This window comes from Cololabis saira, chromosome 5 (assembly GCF_033807715.1).
Source record: "Cololabis saira isolate AMF1-May2022 chromosome 5, fColSai1.1, whole genome shotgun sequence".
In the NCBI taxonomy this organism is placed as follows: Eukaryota; Metazoa; Chordata; class Actinopteri; order Beloniformes; family Belonidae; genus Cololabis; species Cololabis saira.
Genome location: NC_084591.1, coordinates 11,819,670 through 11,847,180, shown reverse-complemented (window position 1 = coordinate 11,847,180; position 27,511 = coordinate 11,819,670). Strand labels below are relative to the sequence as shown.

The following is a 27,511-nucleotide window of genomic DNA, read 5'->3' as shown; positions in this document are numbered from 1 at the left end:
TTGATGGATGGTTAAAACATGGACACTCATGAGGCCAGCACTGAGCTGAGATGGTTGCCTTGTTTACTCCGGCCTACAGTCAACAGAACCACCCACCAGGGCTGTGCTGAAATACCTAAAATAAAAAAAAGGTAAATAAAAAACTAAAAAAGCCAAATCTTAAAGGAGCATGAGGCAGGATTGAGGCAGGATTTATGAAAAAAATGTGTATACATTTTAAGTTTTCTAGTAATAATGTCAGATGAAGCGTTCCAAACCAAAAAGAATGAGCCCTCTAGCGTATCTCTCTGTTGCCTTGAACAGGCTGTGTGCTGCAAAATGTGCTGCAATTGTGCCCAGAATTTCCCGCGCTGTCCTGCGGATGTGACGTCACATGATGCTGCATGCTCGTTCTCCCCGTTCTCACCATGGATCTATAATATTAACTGGATACAGTGCCCAAAATGGCCGCCCATTCATTTCAATGCATTCTGCTCAGCCAGCGCATGTGCCGAAAAAATCTCGGACTTCCTGGTTTACTTCCGCATACACGGGCCCATAGAGCATGCGCAGTTGAGTCACCTCCCATGATGCTCTGGGGCTTCCCATCATGCCCCGGGGGAACATCAATGGCACCGACACGGCCGTGACGTCACGCCCAGAAAGAGACTTTTCTTTGACTTTTCTGGCCGTTATAAAACATTTTTGACGGATATAAAGTCCATGACTTAAAAATATAGAATACAAAGATTAGTAATTGCCAGTGATTACAGCTGGAGGTGTCCTGTGAACAGTTTTAGAGGCTTCTCTTTTACTATTGCGGTCTATGGGAAAAAAGCTTTCTGGGCCCCATGGGATTTTTTGTTGCAGTAGCGCGGCTGGACACTGGGAAAAATCGGCACACCTTCTGAGCGCGAGACTGGGGGGCTGGTTCTCCTGTGCCGGCTTCACTGTTGGCTGCAGTACCCCCAACGGCCGTCGTGGCGAAGGGTGGCGCTAGAGAGTCTCATTTCTTAAAAGGAGCCTCAAGCTCCTTTAAATCTAGTGACCCCCCCCAATTAAAACACTATAATGTTTGAAAATTTTTTCCAATCTTTGGTTTTGTCCTTTTACATTAAACATAGCAACGGAAAAGATGTTCATAAGTAGGAATAGGTGACAGGGCTTTCCAAACCCCAATTAATGCCTGGAATTAGACCCAAGAAAGGAAAGAATGGAGAGAGAAGATGTTTCAATAATTTCTTGCATGATCTTCATGGAAAATTGCTAAAATGGACAAACTTGGAAACCCTGGAAGGAATATCAGTAGTATATGTGCAATATATTGTTGCGCTCTCTGTCGCAATAAATAATCGATAAACTGACGGAAAATATCGATTGTTTATTACAACAACACACATAATGGATTTACGCAGTTGTCACCGCACTGTTGTTCATGCACTTTAATCTTTCCAGCTGTACAGTGTTTACATTTACAATCCTAGGAGGCAGTGAGGCTCTACAAATACACTTTCTTTGTACATTGTATGAAGTTTTGGCACTGAATAAATGCATAACTACAGATGTTTTCCTTTTTATGGGTATTTTTTCTTTTTCAGTCAGTTTAGATCGTGATATATTGTTGATGAAATTTCTTACAATATATCGAATATCATAGATATCGTGTATCATGATATTATCGTTATCCTGGGGCACATATCGCCATAGTATTGAATCGTGAGTTACTTGTATCGTCCCACCCCTAATGAGAACAGATCCTGAATACGTTACTGTAAGGAGCGTTTCTGCACTGTGGATCCTGAACGCTCGTCTTTGGGTTTCTCTCCACTGAGATGATTCGCTCGTGTACCTGCCGACGTTACATGTGATTTCAGCAGGTCAGCTGTTTCCAGGTACAACCAACCCACCATGCTTTTGGTTTCTGGAGATTTCAACCATCACCTCCCTCGCAAACATCCATCAGCTTGTCCACTGATCTTTCAAATGTATTTCTCCGCAAGAATGAATATTGCAACAATACTGCTTCCTATTAGGTATCAGTAAAGTATCATTTACCTGAGTTCTCGTCGGGGTTGACAGGCTTGTGGTGAAGGGTCAGATGTCACCACTGTTCAGTGGGAACAGATGAGGGTGAACGCCTCTGAACAGAAGCCAATGATGCAGATCAGGGTCACCACGGTTGTGTGGAACTGATCTATGACTTCTTAAAAGCCTTCAAACTCTGCTGAAATTCAACGGGGTCCTAAAACATACTGGTTTCTCATTAATGTTCGTCTGGTTTTTGTTCACGGTGAAACCGATGCAGCTCCCCATCACAAATGTATCATATGTAGAAAATGACCGTATAACAAGCCGTTTAACTTCACAACCTTTATCAATAATAAAAAATGTACTTTAAGTATAGATACAGTAGTTTGGCTGTATGAGTCAAGTTAAAAATGAAAAAAGTTCAACCTGAAATGAATATCAAATAAAAAAATTGTACCTGAAATGAATAAATATTACATAAACCTCCACCTGAAATGAATAAATATTGAATAAAAAAATCAACCTGAAATAAATAAATAAATATTAAATGAAAAACTTAAAACTGAAATAAATGAACAAGTCCGAGTCACAGATAGTAATCAATTACTCACCAAAAGAAAGTTACTTCCACCCTCAAAATCCCCCACAAAAACCTGCAGGTCTAGCAGGTCTGAAATCAGAACTAAACATGCACATCTATTTTCTGGATGCAAAGTTAACAATGAGGTTGAAAACTTCTTAACAGCATACACTGATATAAAACTATAGCCAATATGTTATATATTTACTAATATTTGTCATTTATATATGACAAACTGGTCATTTACCACTCTTTTTCAACAGAGGTGAATGCAGAGGATGTTAAGGCATTCAATAAATGTCAATCAGGGCTGCTGGAAAAACAAAATCCTATGGTCTAGACAGAGATTCATATCTAATGAGTGGCAGCTTCAAGTGAAGCACAAGTTTTCCCATGTTTTGTCTTTTTTTTCTTCTCTCGCTCCTGATTCATGATGTCTTTTCGATGACATGTTGAAATCTCACCTTCTGTAGCTCACGCACCCTCTGATTGGTCAGATGACGACTGCCGTTGATCATTGTGGGGTCAGATTAGAGGTCTTTTTTCTCTCTTCCGCCTCATATGCGCTACCGTGCAAATGAGTCCCCCGTTGGAAGATGAGGTCCTACGTGTTCTGCGTTTAGGGATGCAGTTCTGATTGATAACCAGTTACAGACTGTTGCACTATGTTGTCTTTCACAATTACTGCTCTGCAGAAAAGTTCATGACAAAAAGTAGGCAGTGACTCTTGGTAGTAAAGTTGCTTTTGTCAATGAAAATTATGACTAAATATCGTCGTTAACAAACCTTTATTACCTGAGGAAAACGAGACGAGACGAAAATGCTTGTCATGTGACGATAACGATAATTAAATGTATAATGCAATATCGTAGAGGAATAAAATGAGACTAAAATGTAGATTACAAAATAAAAACTCAAAATGTGTCTCCATTTTTGTTGACCAAAACAAGACAAAATGTTCTAGCAAAGATCCTTAATATCCATTTTTCAGTAGTTTCCTCTGGTTTAGTTCTGCTGCTGGGTGACGTCACGTCCTCAATCCCAGCCGCGGCCACAAAATCACAGGAAAAAATAAATATGTTGTAAACTCAAATTATAACGTCTTCTGTATCTGGAATGAATGTATTCTTGAGTCTATAAGGTAACAATAAAATAATAATAAGATAACCTTGTTTGGATTGTAAAATGGGTTTAGCGAAATACAATCTTTGACTAAAACTAGAATAAAATGGTCCTGGACAATTCTGACTAAAACAAGACAAAAATGCTCAGACTTTTAGTCGACTGAAACTTGACACGACTAAAAGGAGAATGAACGTGACTAAAACTTATAAAAACGAAAATGATAGCTTGACCCAAAGACTAGACTCAAACTAAAATTGAAACAGGCTGACAGAAACAACACTACTTGGTATAGCTTTATTACACTTACAAAGATCATTTGACATTATGTAGGAACATGTACCTTCAGGGTTTGTTTTAGAGGCGACACACAGACAGAAACAGTGTTAAGCACAGACAAAGTGGAGGAAAAAAAAAATCACGCGATCAAAGTGACAGCAGTCTCTGAGTACGGTGAGGTGGCTGCAGCCTGGCCAGCCACAGTCTTCTTTTCCTCTTTGATACAAAGAATTCATCTGGTTGCTCTGGATTCAACTTGGACTTGGACTTTGGCAGCACCGTCGGGTGTACGAGAAACTGCCTCCGGGTGCCGTTAGATAGACGGGCAGGCAACCAATCAGAGAAGCCAATTAACCATCTTGGTTGTTTAGAGAAGCGGTTCTTGGAGGCTCCTTTAAGAGTCGCCCCGTCTCATTTGTGATTGGTTTGGTGTGCTCTGCATGGATGGAGACGGTGTACTAAACAATTCTCCTGACGTGAATGAGCATGGCTGACCAGGCTCCGGCGGCTCCAGTTGGTTCAACACGCTTTACAGTTACTTGTGAGAGTTTAAATGAGTATCTACAACGATCACAGCACTCTCTCTCTCTCTCTATTTACAAAGTGGCAGTGGTTTGTCTGAACAAAGCGTTGATTAGGTGGCTTTGTTTTCGTGGCACAATTCAGCCTCCCCATGTTAAAAGACAAGGCTCATCAAAATACAAAAATATAGTACAGCAATTTTCTTGTCATGGCAAACATTCATACCTGTCCATCAACGGCCCAATTGCATCAGCAGCCATTCACATAGCATACGGACACTGCTACACGAGCAAAAACGGGGGAAGTACGGACCAAACGGGTGGTTCTGACGGTTCAAAATTAGAAATCCAGTCTTGTTTCAGGTCGTAAATTATTTCTATTCATTTGAAGATCAGACTTTTACCATTTGAACCAGGAAATGAGAAGATGATGAGGATTTTTATATCAGACCAAATTAAAAAAAGCTGCTTTTACTATTATTTCTTTGCAGACAGTATGAACCCAAAACATATAATGTTTTTTTCCTCATTAATTTCATTTCATTTGTTAAATAAAACACCCTTTTCTGAAGTCCAGACCTGCAACATATCCTGAGAGGAAAGCCACATCGTCAGCAAATGTGTTATTATGATATAATAAAATAAATGTTTAAAAATTGTTCAACAAATTAAATATTATAAGGGAATTGTTCTCCTTCTACAGCGCTGTAATGAAATATCCCGATTCAAGGAATCTGAAGGAATTTCAGTGAATAAAAGTGAAACACAGTGGGCTTAAGCTTGATCTCTGAGCCCTCATGACACCGCATCACTCGTCAATAGCTGATAGAGCCACATACTACAAGTGATTACTGCATCAAGCACTAAAACATTAAACATTTTGTCAAAAATTTCACTTAAAACTTTACTTTGCAAGGAGAAGCCTTATGATAACCACATTCCTGGGCTCGGAGGAACCTGGGCTGGACCATCACAAAGTTGAAACGTCCTGTGGTTGGATGATTTGGGGTTCCAGACCATTTTTTAAAGACAAAGGGCGATCTAGACCAGAGGTCGGCAACCCGCGGCTCTTTAGCGCCGCCCTAGTGGCTCCTGGAGCTTTTTCAAAAATGTTTGACCTTTTTTTATACTTTTTTCTTCTTTTTTCTTTCCTTTTTTTCTTCTTTTTTTTCTTTATTTCTTCTTTTTTCTCTTTTCTTCTTCTTTTTCATTTCCTTTTTAATCTTGACATTTCGACTTTTTTCTTGAAATTTTGACTTTTTTTCTCAACATTTCAACTTTTTTCTCAAAATTTTGACTTTTTTTCAACATTGACTTTTTTCTCGTCATTTCGACTTTTTTCTCAACATTTCGACTTTTTTCTCAAAATTTTGACTATTTTTCCACATTTCGACTTTTTTCTCGACATTTCGACTTTTTTCTCGAAGTGCATAATGAAAAAAATAATCTTTCCCCAGTTATACAGTAACTAATATAGATACATGCAGCATGTGTTGCCTTCATTCTAAGGCTTATACAAGACTTTTAATTTTTTGCGGCTCCAGACATATTTGTATTTTTGGTCCAATATGGCTCTTTCAACATTTTGGGTTGCCGACCCCTGATCTAGACAGTTATCACCAACGAGTCCAGGCTCTGCGGTGGTCTGGGGTTGTATCAACATCCTCAGCTAAGCTCATTTCCCTTTTCTGTGATGGCAGAATTATGGCAGGAGGTTTTGGAGCAACATCTTTTCCAACAAGACGATGCACAACAATACCGTGCACAAAAAAAAAGTGTGGCTGAGGATGACGAAGGTACAAATGCTGGATTGATCTGCTTCTAAGCCAACCAGAATAGAATCTGTTAATATTTTTAAAAGAAAACTACAACAATAACAATCCCGTACTGTTGCAGATATTGAAGATATCCTCCTATCATGTAGTAAAAGCTTCACCACCTGCTCTGGAAATGTTGCAGGCCTGAAATGTTGACGTGAAATATCTCCGGCTCATGCTTTCTGCAAAGAGGTAAAACTTCCTGAATTGGCTTTGGCCCTTCAGCGATGGGCACGTTATTGGTGACAGCCCCTGATGTACCGCAGCACTACAGCATTAATGAGTCCATTCCTACAACGACACATTACACAACTCTTCTGTGGCACTGATATTAGTGGAAGTTTGGTGGTGAGGATTAACAATCAAGGGCAAAAACCTGCAAACACATCAGTATCAAGGTTCAAATATTTCTTCATCGTGACTACGAAGTAACACACAGCTCCCACTGGCCTTTAGTCAACGTTGGGTTGCTCTGTAACGACTCTCGGAGGGATCACTTGTAATAGAGCCAGTGCTTCGCTTGTACAACTCAATCAGACAGCGAAGTCCCAGGATGCACTTCCGAAGACGTTGTGTCTAACACAGTGCATTTCCTCCTTCCAGCTCCCCCTCATGCACACACACACATCCACACACACACACACACACACATACACATCCACACAACCGTTTGGTATGACACCTCTCTTGCAAAGTCAGAGCCTTGACAACTTTGTACAACCGATAAAAATGCAAAGCAAAACAGACGCAGGCTCAAAATACAGTGAGCAACTTGAGTTAGTTCATTAACCAAAAAAAAAAAGGAAGAAATTCCCAAGACATGGTTTTTGAATCACCTTGAACCGTTCAAGTGTGAAAATTGTAGTGTTTTTGAAATGAGTAACCATCACAGGACACACTTGGGGATTTCACACACTGACACAGTGACACATGAGAAGCTAATTATCCACAGATAATTACACAAATAAAGCATCCAGTGATCTGCACACAGCAGCATCCTGCTTGTCCACACACACCTGCCGCATGTCTCATTGTCCTCACGGGAGGAAGCAGACTCATTCAGGGTCTGGTCTGGTCTGGTCTGGTCAGGCTGCACAATCTGGTCTGGTCAGGCTGATGGTAAGTCAGGAGGTGTGGTCGTTTCTGTACAACATGAATATAGGGACACTTGCAACACATTCACATTACAAACAGTGTGAGGAGCCACATCTGCTTCTTGAACGATGTGCTGCCCAGAGTGTGGATGCAGGATTGGTCGAGTGGTTGAGACGTGCTTGTGTGGAGGCGGTTCGGCTACCGTGAACCTTCAAGGAGGCCGTCCTGTGCTTTGTGAACGTCTAGTGGGGAGACACAGGACGCCTGGCCTGGTGGTCCCCAGGGATCGGTGGGGGGAAGTCGATGGGGTCCGCCGTATAGTTCACAGGAACCCCCTTCGTCAAAAAGGTTCTTGGTCCAAAGTCTACAATCTATGTACACCGAGTGAACGGTCTTGAACAACGGTCTGCGTTCGTCCTCAGCAGTGTCCAGTGTTTGGCAGGTACATACAGTGCTTCCCAAGTCACCCCATGTTTCCTTCCTTAACTTCTCTCTCTCTCTCTCTTTCTGAGTCTCCTCCTTCCTTCTGCCGTCCATCATCAGCTCCTTCGTCTCTCAGGTGCAGCAATCTCGCTCCACGTGACAAAAAAGCGTGGAGTGGGAAGGGAGGGATGTGGAGGTGTAGGGCTCGGAGGCGGAGGAGGAGGAAGAGGAAGGGGAAGCCGTGGAGGCCAGGAGGGAGGGGTAGGGGCTCAGCTTGTCGATGTTGACGTAGGTGGTGTTGAGGAGGACGTAGTGCTCGCCGCTGAAGCTGGCGAAGATGGCGGAGATGCGTGACACCAGCTCGGAGAAGGAGGGCCGCCGCTCCGGCTTCGGGTGCCAGCACTCGATCATCACCGTGTAGCTGGAGGGAGAAGAAGAGCCACGTCAGAGCGTCAGACGAGTACCAGCTGCTGGAACATCAAAGTCCAGCAAACAAGCTGAACACAAAACAGATTTAAGGAGAACTGGGGTTCCAAGGTTCGGTCTACAAATGACTTCCTCTGACGGGTAAATCCTACAGTTTCTGTCTTAAGAGTTTACTTTGAGCTTTTTAGAAGAAACTTTCGGTCAACGTTTACCTCCGACTCTCGTCACCTCTGAGCACCTCGGACCACTTCTGAGGAAATCTGCACGTTTGAATAGGACATGCTTCTCCATCTTAATTCATTATTAAACAAAGATAGTTTTATACAGTTTTGTGAGCATGGTTTGTGTGTCTATATGTGGCCCTGTGATGGACTGGTGACCTGTCCAGGGTGTAACTCCTGCCTCTCACCTAAAATGAGCTGGGATAGGCTCCAGCAGACCCCCGTGACCCCGCAAGGGATAAAGCGGGTAAGATAATGAATGAATGAATGAGTTTTATACAGTTAAAAAAATGGTGGTGGAGGTGTTTAAATTGTCTACATGTTAAAAACTTTAAAAGAAATCAGACATTAAAGGGTTAATTTGATAGGCACAGTTGGTTTGTTTGGTGTTCTCTCTCTGTTTAGCTTCTTCACGTTTACATTTTGGGTTAAATTTCTTTATTTTTCGTCAACAGAAAGAGCAGCGTCTTTATCTTATTGTCCAAACATCTAGACCAGGGGTCGGCAACCCGCGGCTCTAGAGCCGCATGCAGCTCTTTAGCGCCGCCCTAGTGGCTCCTGGAGCTTTTTCAGAATGTTTGACCTTTTTTTTCCTTTTTTTCTTCTTTTTTTTCCCTTTTTTCTCTTATTTCTTTTGGTTCAATATGGCTCTTTCAACATTTTGGGTTGCCGACCCCTGATCTAGACGTACGTATGTCTCGCTACCATTTTTTGGAGCTCGTTAACCACGCCCACAAGTCTTGGACAGCCAATCAAATCAGTCTACTTGGAGAAAAAGTCTGTGCTCATGTTGGATGATCCTCCAGTGTGAAGATGTTGCATATACAACCGTGTTACAGGAAGCGCTGTATGAGTTTATCGAGCTAAATTATCGGATTAGCTATAAAAGTGTGGGTCATTTACCATTTCATTTTATCACTCTGTAGTTGGAGAAAAGCAGTACTGGAGTTGAGGGGGGATGAGGGGGGATGGCATCCCCCCTGAAATAAACACGGTCCAAATCATCCCCCCTGTAAAACTGCCATCCCCCCTTTCCATCCTTTATGTCATTTCATCAATGAATGTGGTTTTACTGCTATTTCAACATTTAGAGTCATCACCAGAAAAATTACTTATTTGACAATTTTCACCTGTTTCAAGTAAATTTTCACTTGAAATAAGTAGGAAAATCTGCCAAGATTTATTTTCTTATTACAAGCAAAGAAATCTTGTTCCACTGGCAGATTTTTCTACTTATTTCAAGTGAAAATCTACTTGAAACAGGTGAAAAATTGTTGCTTTTTCCAAATTTTTACTAAAATTAGACATTTTAACTAGAAATAAGACAAATATTCTTGTTAGGATTTTGAGTTTTTGCAGTGATCCATTTTACTTATCCTGTGAAGGACAGAGGCATATTGATAAGTTCAGAAAACTGTTTTTTATTGTTGTGTTTTGATGTATTTGATGTAAGCCCAGTGGATATTTAAAGCTTACAGAAGGCTGTATTTAACTGCTGCTATGTCATTCCTGCAGTATTTCTGCAGGTGTTTTGGTCAGTGCTATTATTTGTAATATATTATAATATTTGTAATCAGCACAAATGATCTGTCCCCATATGATAAAATCCACCATCCCCCCTGATTGTTTTTTACAACTCGAGTACTGGAGAAAAGGTGGAAGTTATTTCTGACAGAAGTCATGAATTTGAAAGTAAAATTATCTTTAAATCATCTTTGTCTTCACACCAGATTCCAGAGAGGCTTTTTAGGATGTAATTGAAAGTTTTAGCCCATTTGGTTTTTATCATTTTCAACCAGAGTCAGAAAACCAGCTCTTTGATACTATGAATGTTAGAACTCCCCCCCCAAAAAAAAACAAAGGGCAGCTGTTACCCACAACGCCATGAGAACCATAACTCACTTTCATCAGTGAGGAATTATGGGAATGTCTGCAGATGTGTGTCACCTCCCGACATCTCGTTTGGGCCTCTGCCTACCTCTTACCTGACCCCCCCCATGACGTTATCTACATTGTGAGATCATTCACAGTACCACCGGGTTGCAGTTTAGTTGGAGTTTAGCGGATAAGGAAACCCAGATAGCGTGGTGCTAAGTGAGCTCTGTGAAGCCAGCGCTTGTCATCATCGGGTACGACCACAGTTTCAAAAGATATATTTTGGGGTAAAATTTGTAAAATAAAACAGAATGTAATGAATTGCAAATCCTTCAACGCCTTTGTCTTCACAATACAAAAGATATCAGATTTTGAAATTGAGGCAAAAAGAAGCACTGTTCAAAAATAATGGAGGCTAGTTGGCAACAGTCAGTGACGTGGTTGAAAAGATCATCTTAGAGAGGCCGAGTCTCCAAATCATGTCTACAAAATACGAACAAAAGAAACACTATTTCATAATCGTACTCCTTGGTTTAAGAAATTGCAAAAGCTTTGAATATCTCATCATCTACAGAACATAAAACCAGGGAGAAACCTCTCTAACCACCGGTCTCAGCCTAAAATCAGTGTTAGATGTCTGTGGGTCGAAGCCCATTTAAAATGGTGAGAGGCAAAGGGAAAGAGCGTCCTGCGGTCGGACTCGTTGAAAAGGGAAATTCTTGTGGAAACCATGGACGCTGCATCCTCCAGGCTAAAGAGGAGAGACAGCACCTGGTATCTGGTTTTTTTTCGATTCAGAAGCCCGGATCTCTGACGGTAGCAAGGTGCACTAGTGTCTATGGAAAGGGCCGTTTGAACGTCTGGAAAAGAAGAAGGAAAATCAACGCTGAAAGCTATAAGAGCAACATACACCTGGGTGTCCGTTATCCGGAAATTACTGGACTTTGAGTGTTAAAATCTGCCAAAGTCCGGTATTAAACCCCTCCGGTCACAATGTCCGGTGAAAATATTCTATCCAAGCACAATTTGAATTGTATTTTCAATTTTTTTTCATTTCAATTTTATTTATTCCGTATCATGGAAATGGTAGTTCACATACATGTTCCATTCCATGATCGAAAAGGGGCAAGAATAAGAAAGCCTTATAATATATATATATATATATATATATATATATATATATATATATATATATATATATATATATATATTAAAATAGACAATTTACACGTCATTTTATTAATAAACTGGATCTTATTTTGTTATGAATGTGTAGGCCAGGCACAGGTGAATATGTTCTTTATATTCACGTTTAAAGAACGCACGCTTGTGCAATATTTATTTATTTATTTTAGAAGTCATGCAAGTGAGTTATTTGACGGTACTCGTTTTATTTCATATAGCCGCCTACTTTTCAATTTAAAAAAAAAATTATAAATCGACATGCCTTGATGTTATTCTTATAGAGTGTCAGCCAGCAAATCATTTATCATTTAAGCTTCAGATAATATTTGACCGGAATTTTCAACTTTTGTCCGGTAAATTGAAAACCTGCCAGTCACTAGGAATGGGTGATATTTTACCGTTCACGATAAACCGTCAAAAAAATTCCCCACGGTAAGAATTTGTCATCTCGTGGTAAAAACAATAAATTCCCGTTGATGACGTTTTTGTGTAAAGCTGAAGAAAGAAAGAAAGAAAGAAAGAAAGAAATGAGCCTGAAAGAAAGAAAGAGAGAAAGAAATGAGCCTGAAAGAAAGAAAGAAAGAAAGAAATGAGCCTGAAAAAAAGAAAGAAAAATATGAGCCAGAAAGAAAGAAAGAAAGAAAGAAAGAAAGAAAGAAAGAAAGAAAGAAAGAAAGAAAGAAAGAAAGAAAGAAAGAAAGAAAGAAAGAAAGAAAGAAAGAAAGAAAGAAAGAAAGAAAGAAGGATAAATTCCCGTTGATGACGTTTTTGTGTAACAAACATGGCGGATCTGAGAGCGAGATTGATTTATAGTTACAAAGGTGGAGTTGAATTGGTATTTTTTTTATCATCATTTTTATCGTTATCGGGATAAATGCCAGAAATTATCGTGATAAATTTTTTAGTCCATACCGCCCATCTCTACCAGTCACGTTATCTGGTGCCAACTTTTTCTAGACCCTGACATACAGTCCCATCCAGACAGCGTCCTGCCCTGAGAAGAACTTGCATGTTTCAGCAAGACAATGCTGCAAACTGTATCTGTTCCACGGGAGTCCGGGTGCTGAACCCCTCCGGTCTGTCCGGTGAACTGGCTGCAGTCCAGAAACTTTACCTACTGAAAACTGCTGCGTCATGAAAGGAAAAATACGACGAGGACCCAGAACTTGCTGACTTATATCCAACAAACAGTCCTCTCTGGTTTCGGTTCCCACACGTATGCGGACGGTTGTTGCTGCTGGTGGACATCATTCGTGTGTCTCAACTTTGTTTTGACATGTGTTGCCATCAGATTCATTTCTGTCTCCAGATTACACATTTCCTCCGTGTAAACATTCAATATGTTTTCTATGTTCTATTGTGAATAACAATGGGTTTCATGAGGTTTGTAAATCACAGAATTCTGTTTGTATTGACATTTTAAACAGTGTCCAAATCCTTTTTTTTTTTGGCGAAGGGGTTGGTTGACGTGATCTTATCAGCAGACCGTGCCTATAAACTCAGATGGGGACGGCTCCAAAGAAAACGAGAGAAACATAAACATTCGGGACGGAGAGGTAATCTCACCTCTGCCAACGCTGCTGTGATTAATGGCTCATCTTTAGCATCAAGTGCTTAGCAACAAGAGCAGACAAACAGAGAAGTGCCAAACTTTTCCTGGGTTAAGCCTGTGGTTAAAGCGAGAAAAGTGACTCCTATCTGACCTGCGGAGGTGATGAGATGGAGGTTTGTTTTGCGTCTCTTGCTCGAGATGAGCGATGGCCAAAGCTCGGAGTGGCTTTTATTTATGACTTCCATTGTTTATACAGCTCTTCCACCTTGGCTACCTTCCCCTGCTGCTCCGTGCTGGTATCACAGCCGCTTTTCGTGATATACTGAGGTGCAGCTTTGCACTAAATCACTGGCGCTAACTGAGCCGTGGCGCTGAGCTGACCGAGGTGAACGACAACTGTTATGCACTTACAGAGCGTCGGGGCAGAACTCCGGCTGCAGCAGCCTCCTCCCCTGCAGGAGGAACACGGTGATATCGAAGGAGTTCACGTCGGAGTACGGAGGGGCGCCTCGGGTCATCAGTTCCCATAGTAACACCCCAAACGACCACTGCACAGAAAGAAAGAGGTGGATTTAACTCCTGACGTTAGCACAGCCCCTAGAATGGAGATGGGAAGGCAGACATGTGGCCGAGTCCTCACCACGTCTGACTTGGAGGTGAACTTGTGGGTCTGCAGACTCTCCAGAGCCATCCACTTGACGGGCAGCTTGACGCCGCTCTTGTTGTGGACGCTGTAGTATTCTTTGTCGTAAACGTCTCGAGCCAGGCCGAAGTCCGCCACTTTCACGGTGTAGCTCTCGTCCAACCTGTAGGGGGACGAGGAAGAAGTTACGCTCTGGGATGTTCTTGCTTTGTTGCATATGTTCGGTGTTCGGGGTCCCTGAGCTACTAAACACTAGGGGTGTAACGATGCACTAATCTCACGATACGGTACGATACGATATTATAGCAGTATTTTTTTAACAACCTTGAATGAGGAACATATGACTGGAAAAAATAGTCTTTTATTTGAAAGACACAAAATACAAAACAATGCTGTGCATTTGCCCTATTGTTACAGTTTGTAATGCTTTATAACTGTTTAAGTTTTAAAGAGAAAGCCAGGCCAACCATTTTCCACAAACTGAACTAAAAGTAAATGTCAGGTTTGCATTATGCATCTTCAGTTTCATACAAGTACAAATATTTAGACACAAACTGAATAGTTTCTCTCATGTATGGTTTTACTTTTTTCTTTTCCAGAAATGTAACAACTAAAATTAAATAAATAAATAAAAGTTAATAAATACATACAATTTTACATCATAAAAAAGATTGATTCATGCTCACCTTATAAGTGTAAGAGGAGATTTATTTTTGTTAAGAAGGTTATTTTGGTAATTCAGGGTTCATTATTTTATAAATATATTCTTTATATTCTGATGTAAATCAGGGACTATAATGACACTAGTCAGTTTATTTGTATAGACGAATCCGGCGAAACCCGGAAGTCGAGCGGGCCGCCATTACTGCGGTGGCGGCTCCGCTCCTCCGCTCCAGCCCATAGACATATATACGTATGGATCTATTACTCCGCTCCCTGCCAGGCTCTCTTAATGTATTTGTATCATCGGAACACTCCTGTCCCGTCACGTGCATTTGTTTTGATAGTGAATGAAGACGGGACGGACTTTCAAAACTACTTTTCTGTTTCACCAAGTGAACAGACGGAACGCAAAAAAAGATGTTAAACTGCTGGAAAGGAACTGGAATTTACCTGGATACCTTAAACAAGGAAGCCAGGGAGCGGTATATGGAGAAAATAATGATTATTAACGGTTTGGATCCATATGAAATCCCTAAAGAATGAAGCTCCGATGAGGATTTACTGCCGCAGTTCTGCACAACCCACGTCTTACTACCTTGTTTAGTGTTTGGCAGCTGCTTTGGTAAATGTTTGACTCGCCATGTGTTTCAATAAATTAGTATAATATAACAACATACAGTAGCCTACATCTTTTTTATTACTCTTACTTCTCTTTTCTTTTTTTTTATGCTGAAGAGGCTCCGATGGCGTGAGCAATATTTTTCTTTTCCTCGTGAGATTATTTTTTTCTTCTGCAGCTACAAATAGAGTTGATATTTTTTCCTCAACAAACTAGTTTTATCTGCAGATTGGGGTTATGTATGTATGTATTCTGTATCATCGGGAGCTGAGATAGTTCTGCCCTTCAATTAGAGACCTGTAATTGCGTTTTTTTTCGTCATCGGACGCCAGGCGATCAATAAAATATTCTTGGATACCTAAAATAAAACAAAACATAAACAGGTAATATTTAATTGTGCAGACGTGCCTCGTAAGGAGAGGAGGTGGAGAGAGCTATATTACAGTGTTTAAACTCCCTTATCTCCCTATTCCTCTATTCTTTCCTGCTTATCGCTCAAACAAATCATTATTTATAAATTAACATCAGCATTAATTTAAGATACCTTCATTATTTATGGAAGGCCACTGTCTAACATCATCAATCCAGCTATAATGATGCTGTAGAGCGTCAGGTTACAATAACAGCGCTGCGGTGGCAGATTGACACCTGCCACCGCAGCAATGGCGCCGCCGCAAGATGGCAGCGCACACAAACCGGTCGCCGGATTCGTCTATTGATTAGTCTGTTTTAGATTGGGCGGAGTGATACGCCACAGTATGGCACTAGCTGCTGTGTTGATGTTCTAAAATCCTACGCTGTTGAGCGGACATTAAAGTACACTCCAACTCGGAAGAAGTTTTCCCGTGTTTATCCTACTCACGACCCGAAAAAGGTTTAATTTAATAAGGTAAGGCTTAACTCTACACCAGACTTAAAAGTTCAGAGCTCAAACCCCCCCTAGAATCCCGTGATCGGGACCGCAAAAAGGTACTACTTTCTTCTGAGCGTAGTAGGATTTTGGTCCGCGGGTCGAGTCGCGGTCGCCACGCGCGGTCAGCTGCGCGTTACTAGTCAACACAATAGATTAATATTAATAACCCAATATCGCGATACACTTTGTCACCTCCATGAAACGTTTCGTGGCGTTTTTGTATCGCGAAATTTCGTGGCACGATATATTGTTACACCCCTACTAAACACAGGGTTTGTTAAGAGTTCTGGTGAGGTGCCGGGTTTTGTCCGTCTGATAAAACACCATTAACTAAAAAAACTGGTTCCCCCGAAGGCTCCATCGCTCCTTTTTTACACGTGATTTACACTAAAGTCAACATGATCAGTTATCAAATTGACTGATGACTCTGTCATTGTGTATTTGTTAAATGGGGCGGAGCTTGATTGTGGTCTTGTAGTCGACTTCATAAATTGGTGTGACTGAAGCATCATTTTAATCTGTTAATTTGTGTTTTTGCTCCACAAATAAGACAAAAACATTCAAACTACCCCACCCCCATGCATGATTATAATGGATAGCACTAGCCGCTACTTGAAAACGTTTTGATTGAAGCACGATCCCACAATTCAGTTCGTCGACCGTCCGCTGGCTGTGCAACAAATTCCTGGTAGTCTTTTTTTACCCGTTTGTGTTCCTTTTTAAAAAGCTTTCCATACTCCAAAGACAAAAAGAATCTTGAGCTCACATGCAGTTCCTAGCTGCCAGGTCTCGGTGGACAAACTTCTTGCTGGCGAGATACTCCATCCCTCTGGCCACCTGAAGCCCAAAGCCCATCAGGTCCTTCACCGTCGGGTTCTGCAAGACAGATTCACCGTCACTGTTCTCCTCCATCCAAAGAGGGAGCTTCAACGTTTTACACCTCCACCCGCGTCCTTACGTGTGCTTCGTCACGGATGAAGTTGCGCAGGTCGCCGTGCTTCATGTAGGGCAGAACCACCAGTGGTGAACCCTCAGGCGGGAGGCAGATTCCCAGCAGAGAGAGAACGTTGGGGTGACTGAAATCCTTCATGATGATCCCCTCCTTCAGGAACTGGGACACCTCTTCCAAGTCTGTGATACCTGAAATTAAAAATAAAGAGAACCATCACATTTATACGTCTGTTAGCTTGAAAAGAATCAACAAATTAAGAGAAAACCAGAAGTAACTGTGTTTTGGGAACGAGGAAGACAGACACCTAACTTAAGGAAAAAAAAAACTGAACCTATTTTCCAAATGCATCGCTCCTTCTGGTCTCTCACACTGTAATCTGGTTACAGACGGGAGCTCTTTAGATGACCGGCTAGTCCTCAGCTGAGGTCAGGCCCCAAAGACAGAACGGGATGACATTAAACTCCAGAGCCTTGATTTGAAAAGCTTTGAAAATGACCCGCTGCAATCATTTCACTGCAGTGAGCCACTTTCTTTTCTACTAATACTCAGGGAGCAGGCCACATGAGGATAAAAGCATCAACTCAAATGGAACAAAAGACAAAAATGATGACGCAGTGCCCCCGCGAGTTCACCGGGAATAAGAAAAGAGGGTCAAATCCCTGTGGACCAGACCGCAGCATGCTGAGCTCAGACCTTCCTGCTGCCGTTGATGACCGCAGGGGTCTTCCCTCCGTACCGGCCAGCATCAATCTCCCTTCCCCGGCTGGCAGGTTACACGATTAGATGGGATCCTAATGCCGTCTTCACCACCAGACGCTCATTCATCAACATTATCTCAGGCCGAAAAGGATTCGAGGGTCTGTTGAGATGAGCATCACAATGCTCGTGGGGATGTCATGATATCATACCGTAATAATGTAAGAAGGACTGAATAATGCGGTCTGGACATGAGCACGTTCGGACAAAAAGAAAATGTGCTTATTGGTTTTTCTGCTTTACCAGCGATCCCTAGGTTGATATTCGTCCATCATGATTGGATGTGTTTATATCCCAGTTTGAATTATGGATATGGTGTTTACGTGCAACGTGAAACCTGGTTACATAAACTATTCCTGTAAATAAGTAGCTGCGATTCTGAGAAATGAGGTAAATACAGCTCAGATGAAAAATAACACAGGACATATTTAGCCGTGCCATTATGTGTTCGACAGCAGCTAATCCAATATGCAGAGGTAGAAATGTAAAAAAGAAGCCAGCTGTTCTCGATCAAATCCACTTCATAAAATCATCATGGTCGACTCTGGTGACTTCTCTAAAAGCAGAGGTTTCAGCAGCTTGCTGACTTGAGGCGTTCGGGTGCGTGTTAACATAATGCCAAGGAGGAAAGACATCAGCAATGGTCTTAAAGAAGCAATTGTTGCTGGCAAAAAGGCAATTTCCTGACAATTTGGAAACTATCCCTCCACAGACACAACGATTATTCTGAAGCCGAAAACATTCAAGAAATTTCCCAATCCTCCCAGGATTGGATATCGCAACAAGTTTACTCCAGGCAATCATCTGGTCTGACTAACTCCCCTGTATACTGAATCCTAGAGACAAATCTGTCTGAGATCTGTTTGACATCTAAACCTTGGCTGAAACCGCATCACCCAAGGGTGATTTTTAATCTACAACAGAAGAAGAAAAGAGTCAGTGGTTCAAAAGCCCATCAAAGTCCAAACTTCCACCTGATTGAAATGTGGTGAAACGCGGTGAATCTGACAATGCCTTATATTCCTAATAGAGCTCTCCGTTCTCAGAGTGCAGGTTTACTCAAAGTTCCTAGGAGATGTATAATAAATGTAGATTTGCAGGACGGGTCTTCTGCTATCAGTAACCGTTACTATGAACCAACTTCCAGTTTGGGTTAAGGAGGCTGACACCACCTCCACGTTTAAAACCAAACTTCAAGGTAGGGTAGGTCTGGGGTAGTTCTGGGGTAGGGGTAGTGTAGTTCTGGGGTGGGCGTTGGCTAGTTCTGGGATAGGAGTAGCGTAGTGTAGTTTTGGGGTAAGGTAGTTCTGGGGTGGGGGTAGGGTAGTTTTGGAGTAGGGTAGTTTTAGGATAGAGGTAGGTTAGTACTGGGGTACGGGTAAGGTAGTTCTGGGATAGGAGTACGGTAGTGTAGTTTTGGGGTAGGGTAGTTCTGGGGTAGGGGTAGGGTAGTGTAGTTTTAGGGTAGGGTAGTTCTGGGGCAGGGGTAGGGTAGTGTAGTTTTAGGGTAGGGTAGAGGTAGGTTAGTGTAGTTTTGGGGTAGGGTAATTCTGGGGGAGGGGGTAGGGTAGTGTAGTTTTAGGGTAGGGTAGGGTAGTTCTGGGATAGGAGTAGGGTAGTATAGTTTTGGAGTAGGGTAGTTCTAGGATAGAGGTAGGTTAGTACTGGGGTACAGGTAAGGTAGTTCTGGGATAGGAGTACGGTAGTGTAGTTTTGGGGTAGGGTAGTTCTGGGGTAGGGGTACGGTAGTGTAGTTTTGGGTTAGGGTAGGGTAGTTCTGGGGTAGGGGTACGGGAGTGTAGTTTTGGGGTAGGGTAGTTCTGGGGCAGGGGTAGGGTAGTGTAGTTTTGGGGTAGGGTAGGGTAGTTCTGGGGCAGGGGTAGGGTAGTGTAGTTTTGGGGTAGGGTAGTTCTGGGGCAGGGGAGTGTAGTTTTAGGGTAGGGTAGTTCTGGGGCAGGGGTAGGGTAGTGTAGTTTTGGGGCAGGGTAGTTCTGGGGCAGGGGTAGGGTAGTGTAGTTTTGGAGTAGGGTAGAGGTAGGGTAGTGTAGTTTTAGGGTAGGGTAGTTCTGGGGCAGGGGTAGGGTAGTGTAGTTTTGGGGTAGGGTAGTTCTGGGGCAGGGGTAGGGTAGTGTAGTTTTGAAGTAGGGTAGAGGTAGGGTAGTGTAGTTTTAGGGTAGGGTAGTTCTGGGGCAGGGGTAGGGTAGTGTAGTTTTGGGGTAGGGTAGTTCTAGGGTAGAGGTAGGTTAGTGTAGTTTTGGGGTAGGGTAATTCTGGGGCAGGGGTAGTGTAGTTTTAGGGTAGGGTAGGGTAGTTCTGGGATAGGAGTAGGGTAGTATAGTTTTGGAGTAGGGTAGTTCTAGGATAGAGGTAGGTTAGTACTGGGGTACAGGTAAGGTAGTTCTGGGATAGGAGTACGGTAGTGTAGTTTTGGGGTAGGGCAGTTCTGGGGTAGGGGTACGGTAGTGTAGTTCTGGGGTAGGGTAGGGTAGTTCTGGGGCAGGGGAGTGTAGTTTTGGGGTAGGGTAGTTCTGGGGTAGGGGTAGGGTAGTGTAGTTTTGGGGTAGGGTGGTTCTGGGATAGGAGTAGGGTGGTTCTGGGATAGGAGTAGGGTAGTATAGTTTTGGGGTAGGGTAGTGTAGTTTTAGGGTAGTTCTGGGATAGGAGTAGGGTAGTGTAGTTTTGGAGTAGGGTAGTTTTAGGATAGAGGTAGGTTAGTACTGGGGTACGGGTAAGGTATTTCTGAGATAGGAGTAGGGTAATGTAGTTTTGGAGTAGGGTAGTTTTAGGATAGAGGTAGGTTAGTACTGGGGTACGGGTAAGGTATTTCTGAGATAGGAGTAGGGTAGTGTAGTTTTGGGGTAGGGTAGTTCTGAATTTTGACTTAAAAATCAAAAGAAGTGTGTCCAATTTCTCACGTCTTATCGTCTATAGTCTATATACCATCAGATGATGCTCAGAAACCTGGAAGACGTGTTCACTCGTCTCAGTGTTCCACTTTCATCAGAAAATACCACAAGTGAGAGGTTCCACCGCCTGACGTTGACACTAAAACTGTTAAAACTGCTGTAAAAACTGTTAAAACTGCTGTAAAACGGCAAGAAAGCTCCCTGCACTGCCATCATTTATCTCACCCAGGAGTAACTTAGTGGACATAAAGAGGGTTGTACTTACGGTTTAGGGACTTGACGGCACAGTGCTGCTTCTGCCCGTCTGGCTCCAGCAGCGTTCCGTGGAAAACACAGCCGAAGTGGCCTGCAGGGTACAACATGAGCATTAGCCAGAATCATTCAGCATCTGAGTTCAAACGCTGGTATCAGTACCTCTGAAGGACTTCCACGTCACATTTCATTAGTCTTTATTCCACAGTCATATATGAGACGCATCACTCTCTGTCCCAATATAAAGAATAAATGAGGGACATGAGGGTCTGGCAACGGGTTCAGGCCCATAAACCTGTCAGTCCCTGACAAACGGTCAAGAACACATACAGATTGTTTGTTGACGCTAACTTGATGATTCTGAACGTCAATATAAGGAATAAACAATGCAAGGACAGAAAAACACTAACAGGTACTTACATAATACTATATTGTGCTAAGGAGGCCAGTATACTTGAATTTGACTGATTGTATATTTCTGTCCATGGCTTGGTGCACTCGGAGATCCAGTCAGTTTAGCCTATGAATGAGGGCCCCCTCGGGAGCTAGTCCAGACAGCCATCTCAAGCTGTGCTTAAAAGGGAAAACGTCCAACTTAAATCAACCCCAGGCACGTTACTAAATGTTAAGGAGCGTAAGCAAAACCATAATGTGAACTGAAGCCGTTTTTGATTGAAAACAGCCTATGGGATGCAGCATAATGCCGATTAACCCTGTATGTATGACGCATGTTACCATTCTGAGCCTATTACTAGATTAAAAAACGTCATTCTAACTAAGCGATGGAGTGGAAAGGGTTCCCAGAGTCTAATCGAGGTCATTTTAACTTCGTATGTGTATAAAACGTTTATAAAAAGGACAGTTCGTAGACATCTTTATCTAATTGCTGCAATCTACGTGTAAGTTGGAACGAGTATGTCAATAGACTGAGAATGAAGAAGTAGGAACACTTTCTGTACACTTACTAAGTTAAAATTGCCTCTGTGATGGAAAATTTTGCTTTGGCCCAACTAAATGTACAGTCTGTGGGAGTCTGTTCAATAAAGATTAACACTGACTTTAATTATGTTTTTTCCTACTCGAATCAGAAGAATTAATCATTCATCAATCATTTATTCATCCTTTATGCCTTAAAATCAAAATATACTTCCTTTGTTTCATCGTCATTCTGCATCGAGATTCCTCATGTATGTTTTGACCCTTTTACATGCAATTGTTTAATTAAATCTACTGACATCTGGACCATCTCTCAGGTCTTACTCTTGGTAACTTAGACACTCAGTTTCAGTCCAGTTATTCACCTAGTTGGAAATAACATAATAAAGAGCGTTTAATAGGTTTTATTTTGGTTTGTCTGTTTTGACATGTTCCAGTTGGGTCAGAGGCCTGATTCTGGTCTGATTCCAGGGACGGGGGTTAGGTTTATAAAAACCTAATCAACGGGGAATGATTAAAGTGGAGCCAAAATGCCAAAAATGAAGAGTTTTATCAAGTATTTAAAGGAGCATGAGGCTCCTTTTAAGAAATGAGACTCATTAGCGCCACCCTACGCCACGACGGCCGTCGGGGGTACTGCAGCCAACAGTGAAGCCGGCACGGGAGAACGGGGAGAACGCACATGCAGCGTCATTTGACGTCACATCCGCAGGACAGCGTGAGAAATTCGGGTCCAGAATTGCAGCACATTTTGCAGCACACAGCCTGTTCAAGGCAAAGGAGAGATACGCTAGAGGAAACATTCTTTTTGGTTTGGAACGCTTCATCTGACATTATTACTAGAAAACTTAAAACGTATACAAATTTTTTTCATAAATCCTGCCTCAATCCTGCCTCATGCTCCTTTAAAGTATCTGAAGCAGTATTTGAAGCATTTGAAATATTCTTGACTGGATGAAAAGGACATAGCTGATATTTTGCCCCGAGACCTCGTCCATGCAGCATCCTGTGTCTATATCTTGGATTACAGAAGCCTCCTTCAGGAAACACGATGACAAGCACTGGCCGGCAGCTCCACCATCACAACGCTTCCATAACCCAAATATTCCTGTTCTTCGCTGTAGGATTGAGGTCCTTGTGTCGGTATGCAAAAACACCCCCAAAAACCTCAACTCTTCTGCATGTTTCACACCCTAAACAGCAAAACTCTCAGGTTACGTACACACTAAAGCCACCCGCCCCCCCAAGTAACCCAATATGAATCATTAATACCACACAAAAACTAACAACTGGTGTCAAACCTCCCTGAGTTATTGTGCATTTTTTTTATTGAATTATATCTGTTTTTAAGACATGGGGGCTGGCCCCGGACTGGGAAGGCTGCAGGGCTGAAGGGAGCGCGGCGCTCTCCTATCACGTCCCTGCAGATGGCTGAAGGGGTTGGATTACACCTCTCCACAATGGATCCTGGGAATTCTAGCTCTGAACAAATCATCCTGCGCTGCTTTGAAAAACTCAGGCAAAGCCTCTTTTCTCCAGGGCAGCGTTCAGCCCAAGGGAGGGGGGGGCACTGGTGCTGTTTTCTGGGAGATTGAAGGGTTTGGGGTGTTTTCTCCTCCCAATACTGAATTTGATCTGTGCGTTTGAGCTTAAAAGCAGCTGTATGAGGTGACTTTGTGTCTCCATGCGAGCCTGCGGTTTGATAAAGGGGGCTATTAAACTTTGGGGGCAGCTTTAGCTCCGGCGTAACAGATTAAGCTGAGCTGGCGTGACGATAGTTTCGCTCAGCATCAGCGGCAATCCACACGGACCGTTTGTAATAGAGGTTAAAGTCACAAACACACTGAAGACGCTGCATGGATTGTGATGCCTGCAGGCGAAAACTGACTCATGTGGACGCGCTTCGGTAATAACATCACTCGAAATGCAAATATTATAAATATCTGAACAGAGAAGGACAGCGGGAGGGAATATTTTAACTTTTTAAACAAAGAAAAAGTGTGAATCCCTTGAAATTAACTGTTTTTTTTCATTGATTTGCCATCAAATGTGATCAGGCCTTCATGTAAGTCACAATAATAGACAAATACAATGTTATTCAGATAATAACAGACATTAAACATTCATTTAATAGCTGGTTAAACCTCATTATGGAAAATTATTGCAGAAAAACTGTTAATTCCGAGGGGTTCACAAACTTATCTTGGTGCTAAAATTACAATTAAGGTACAAGAAACTAACATGCTGTTTTATCATTATAGAATAGAATAGAATAGAATAGAAAGCCTTTATTGTCATTATAATAATATAATGAGATTAAGCAGCAGCTCCATAAAATGCACACATGTAAAAGGTTATGTAAAAACAAAATAAGAAACAGGCAATATAAATATATATACACTATAAAAATTAATGAGTGAAAGAATATTGCACATGAATGGATGAAATCATTATAATTTAGACTTTGTACTACTTGGGTGACGCTGTGGGAAAGTGATGCCGTGTTCAGCTGAATGCCGGCGCCCCAGACAGTCTATTGTGTTTTATTGAGCTGTTTATACCCGTCTCCATTCATCTGCTGCTTTAAAAGTCTATAATCTGCCTCACCATCTCTTAACTGAGTGCAGCTGAACATCACAGGCATGACCCTGTCGCCCTGACGGCTACTTCTCTGCCACTTGCAGTAATGAATCCACTGCTCTGCATGCAGCATTTACATTAAAAGCTTTGGCGCAGTGGTTTGTATTGATCGTGTCTTTGCGATATTTCAAACTAACATTTGTTTTGGTGCTTCATTCACCAGACTGGGGGCATTTGGTTCTGAGGGACGGAAATGAAGCAGAAGGGATCGGTTTGACTCAGCTGGAAAGAGACGTGAAGATTAGGGCTCGGGATCGAGTCAAATGAATGAGTCAAGAATCGATTCGATTCCGATTCTTAAGATTCAGAAACGATTATCAAGATTTGATCGATTCGATTCCGATATTGATTTGGGTTAGTGTTATTCAAACTGTTTTTTGAGCTGTTGCATGAATTATATGACTGTAGTTATGCAACATATTAATACTAGTATTATATTGAGATTAAACAGCAAGTATTGGCAGCTAATGATGCTGTAAGGACCAATCAGCTCCCAGAATGCTGATAGAACTGCTTTCAGAAACATTGTGTGGATCAGAATTACCAAACAGATCCAGGGAGGAAACAGAGACGGATGAAATCGGTTTTATTTTTTCCCACATTCCGTTTTAATTTGTTCCATTTTTGGTCTATTTTGGTTTTTAGTTTTTGAGCATTTGGTTTTTAGCATTTTTTGCAACATTCCTTTTTTGGGGATAAACAAAAAAATAACCAAAAATTGTAATGTAATGATGAAAAAAAAACAAATAAATAAAAGGAAAAAAAAAGGAAAAAAAACGCCCCTCAAAAAAAAAAAAAAAATCGATCTTTAGACATATGAATCGATTTTTAGGAATTAATATGAGAATCGATTTAGAATTGGGAAATCGATTTTTTTTCAGGCCTAGTGAAGATGCTTGTGAAACTGACCTCTGCCGATGATCTGGTTGAGGTGGAGCATCAGCTTCTCCCTGGCGATCACCACGTGTTGGACCTCAGTCAGCAGGTCTGGGTGGAGGCAGGACGGGTCGATGTGGACCTGGGCCATCAGCAGGGGGGACATCAACTCACCGTCCATCGCCAGACTGATCCCACCTCCCAGCACTCCCAGCCTGGGAGACAGCAGTTCCCCGTTGCCCCCGTAGACGGGAGGAGCCCCCCGGCACGTCTCGGGCCTGTCGGCACCCTGATCTGGAGGGGCAAAGAGAGGAGGAGGAGGAGGAGGGGTCCGGAGGTCAGCGGGTGTATCAACAGGGTCTCCGGAGGTCAATGTGCATTACGTGATCAGAGAGGGACAGTTACAAAGGCAGAGAGCAATTTTGTACGGTGATAGAAGCTGGCGGAGCGGGAAAGAGGAGGCCTCTTATGTCTTCTCTGGTTGTGTTAGTGAGAGGAAAAATGAACGCAAAAAACAATCTGAAAACCAGAACAAAAACAGTGAAACAGAGCTGACAGAGATAGCAGGCTCAAATGTGGACCCTAAGCAACTGATCCTACACCCCGAAGGCATGCATTAGCTCATTACTACGTCTACCTTCTCACATTTTAAGCCAGCACAAAAATTGCTTCTCCAATCACTTTCAATATCATAATACACGGCATGTCCACGAGGCCCCCAGGGTCCCAGTGAAGGAAAAACACGTGACTCTCGAGACCACGTCAAAGTTTGGGAACTGAAAGCGTTTTAATTATCTATTACAAACACTTAAAATTTGCATTTCAGCTGTGAAATTACCATTAAACAAGGAGAAATACTGAATATCATTACGTTTGACAAATGCTAGATGTACATGAGAAGGAAATCACGTCATATGAAAGGGAAACCCTGAGATAGCTCTTTCATACGTGTAATTCAAGACCCACATTAAGTCGGCTGAATCTGCCATGAAACCATGAAAATTCAGGAGCTCATCATCTTCAAAAACAAAGGCTTACAAACACGATCTACATGTATGTTTAAACTATTATTATCATTATTATTATTATCATTATTATTATTATTATTATTATTATTATTAACGTCTTCAACGTCTTGCAGGACGGCATGCTCAAGCCATATCATCCTGGATTTGAGACGGTTCTTTTGTCACTGACCGATGCCCTAAAGGAAGTTTGATCTGAAGCCCTCCAGGCGTTCCCTGAATATCAAGGACAAACATCTGTGTTCCCACCACTGGGGTGCCCCAGGGCTTGATACTGGGGCACTTTCTCTTTGCAAAGTATATCACCTCCCTGGTTTTAATCATCCATTCGCATGGCTTCTTGTAACGCATTTACTACTCATTTTGTATGCAGATGATACCTGACTCTATCTTTCAATCCAACCAGATGACCCTACAACTCAAAACTCATTTCCACATGGACAAAGGAACTCAACCTTAAACCAAATTTCCCTTTGACTCATATGTTGATCAGGCAAGCCATCCATCTAACACAATATCAACATAAAAATCTCTTCAACTACTAACCCAACAAAAGCTGCGTATCAGGATTGATGACTAGTTTTCCTTCTCAGATCATGTTGAGATCTCAGATCAAGTTTGAACGATACAACCTCAGAAAACAAGCCATGGTTATCTCTTACCTCAACAACTACACTCATCTTTCAGGATGTCACCCTTCATACTCTGTGAATAGTCTACGGATGGTCCAAAACATGGCGTTTCATCAACCAAAGAAGACTCTTACCATTCCATTACTCCTTGAACTCCACTAGTTACCTATGGATGCCTAAATTAGATTCAAACTACTTGTGCTGGTCTGCAAAGTGACCCAGGAATTTAAATTCCATCTTCTGGACTTTTGCTCCTCCTGCACTACTATGGACTCCTCAGTACCACTGACTGGCGCTGCCATCCCAGACAGGGGAGTCTTGGTCCAGACTGCCCTCAGTTGTGGCTCAGAACTGGGGTATAACTCTGTAACTAGACGAATCTCCTGAAGACTTATCTCCTTAAGGCTGAGTTATGGTTCTGCGTCAAAACGACGCCGTGCCTACGGCGTGTGGTACGCGTCGACGCGTACCACACGCCGTCACTGACGCGTACGTCCCAAAAATTGTAACCACGCGTCGAGGCGATGCAGAACAAACGCAGACCGAGAGGGCTGTGATTGGTTCGCTTGGTAGCAACGCATTTCCGGTTTCCGGT

At 42.2% G+C, this 27,511-nt stretch overlaps 1 protein-coding gene across 3 annotated transcripts in view; it reads right to left on the bottom strand.

Annotated features, from left to right (window-relative positions):
* Positions 1-6,064: 6,064 nt before the first annotated feature.
* The window catches only part of met (MET proto-oncogene, receptor tyrosine kinase), a 126,231-nt gene continuing 104,784 nt past the window's right edge, over positions 6,065-27,511 (bottom strand). For all 3 annotated transcript variants that reach the window (XM_061720920.1, XM_061720922.1, XM_061720921.1), the window contains 7 exons: positions 25,293-25,553; positions 20,821-20,901; positions 16,900-17,081; positions 16,708-16,817; positions 13,744-13,909; positions 13,515-13,651; positions 6,065-8,265 (listed from right to left, as the gene is read on the bottom strand). In XM_061720920.1, coding sequence (XP_061576904.1) covers positions 7,977-8,265; positions 13,515-13,651; positions 13,744-13,909; positions 16,708-16,817; positions 16,900-17,081; positions 20,821-20,901; positions 25,293-25,553 — 1,226 coding nt within the window. In that variant the 3' untranslated portion in view covers positions 6,065-7,976. The remainder of the gene's footprint in view (positions 8,266-13,514; positions 13,652-13,743; positions 13,910-16,707; positions 16,818-16,899; positions 17,082-20,820; positions 20,902-25,292; positions 25,554-27,511) is intronic.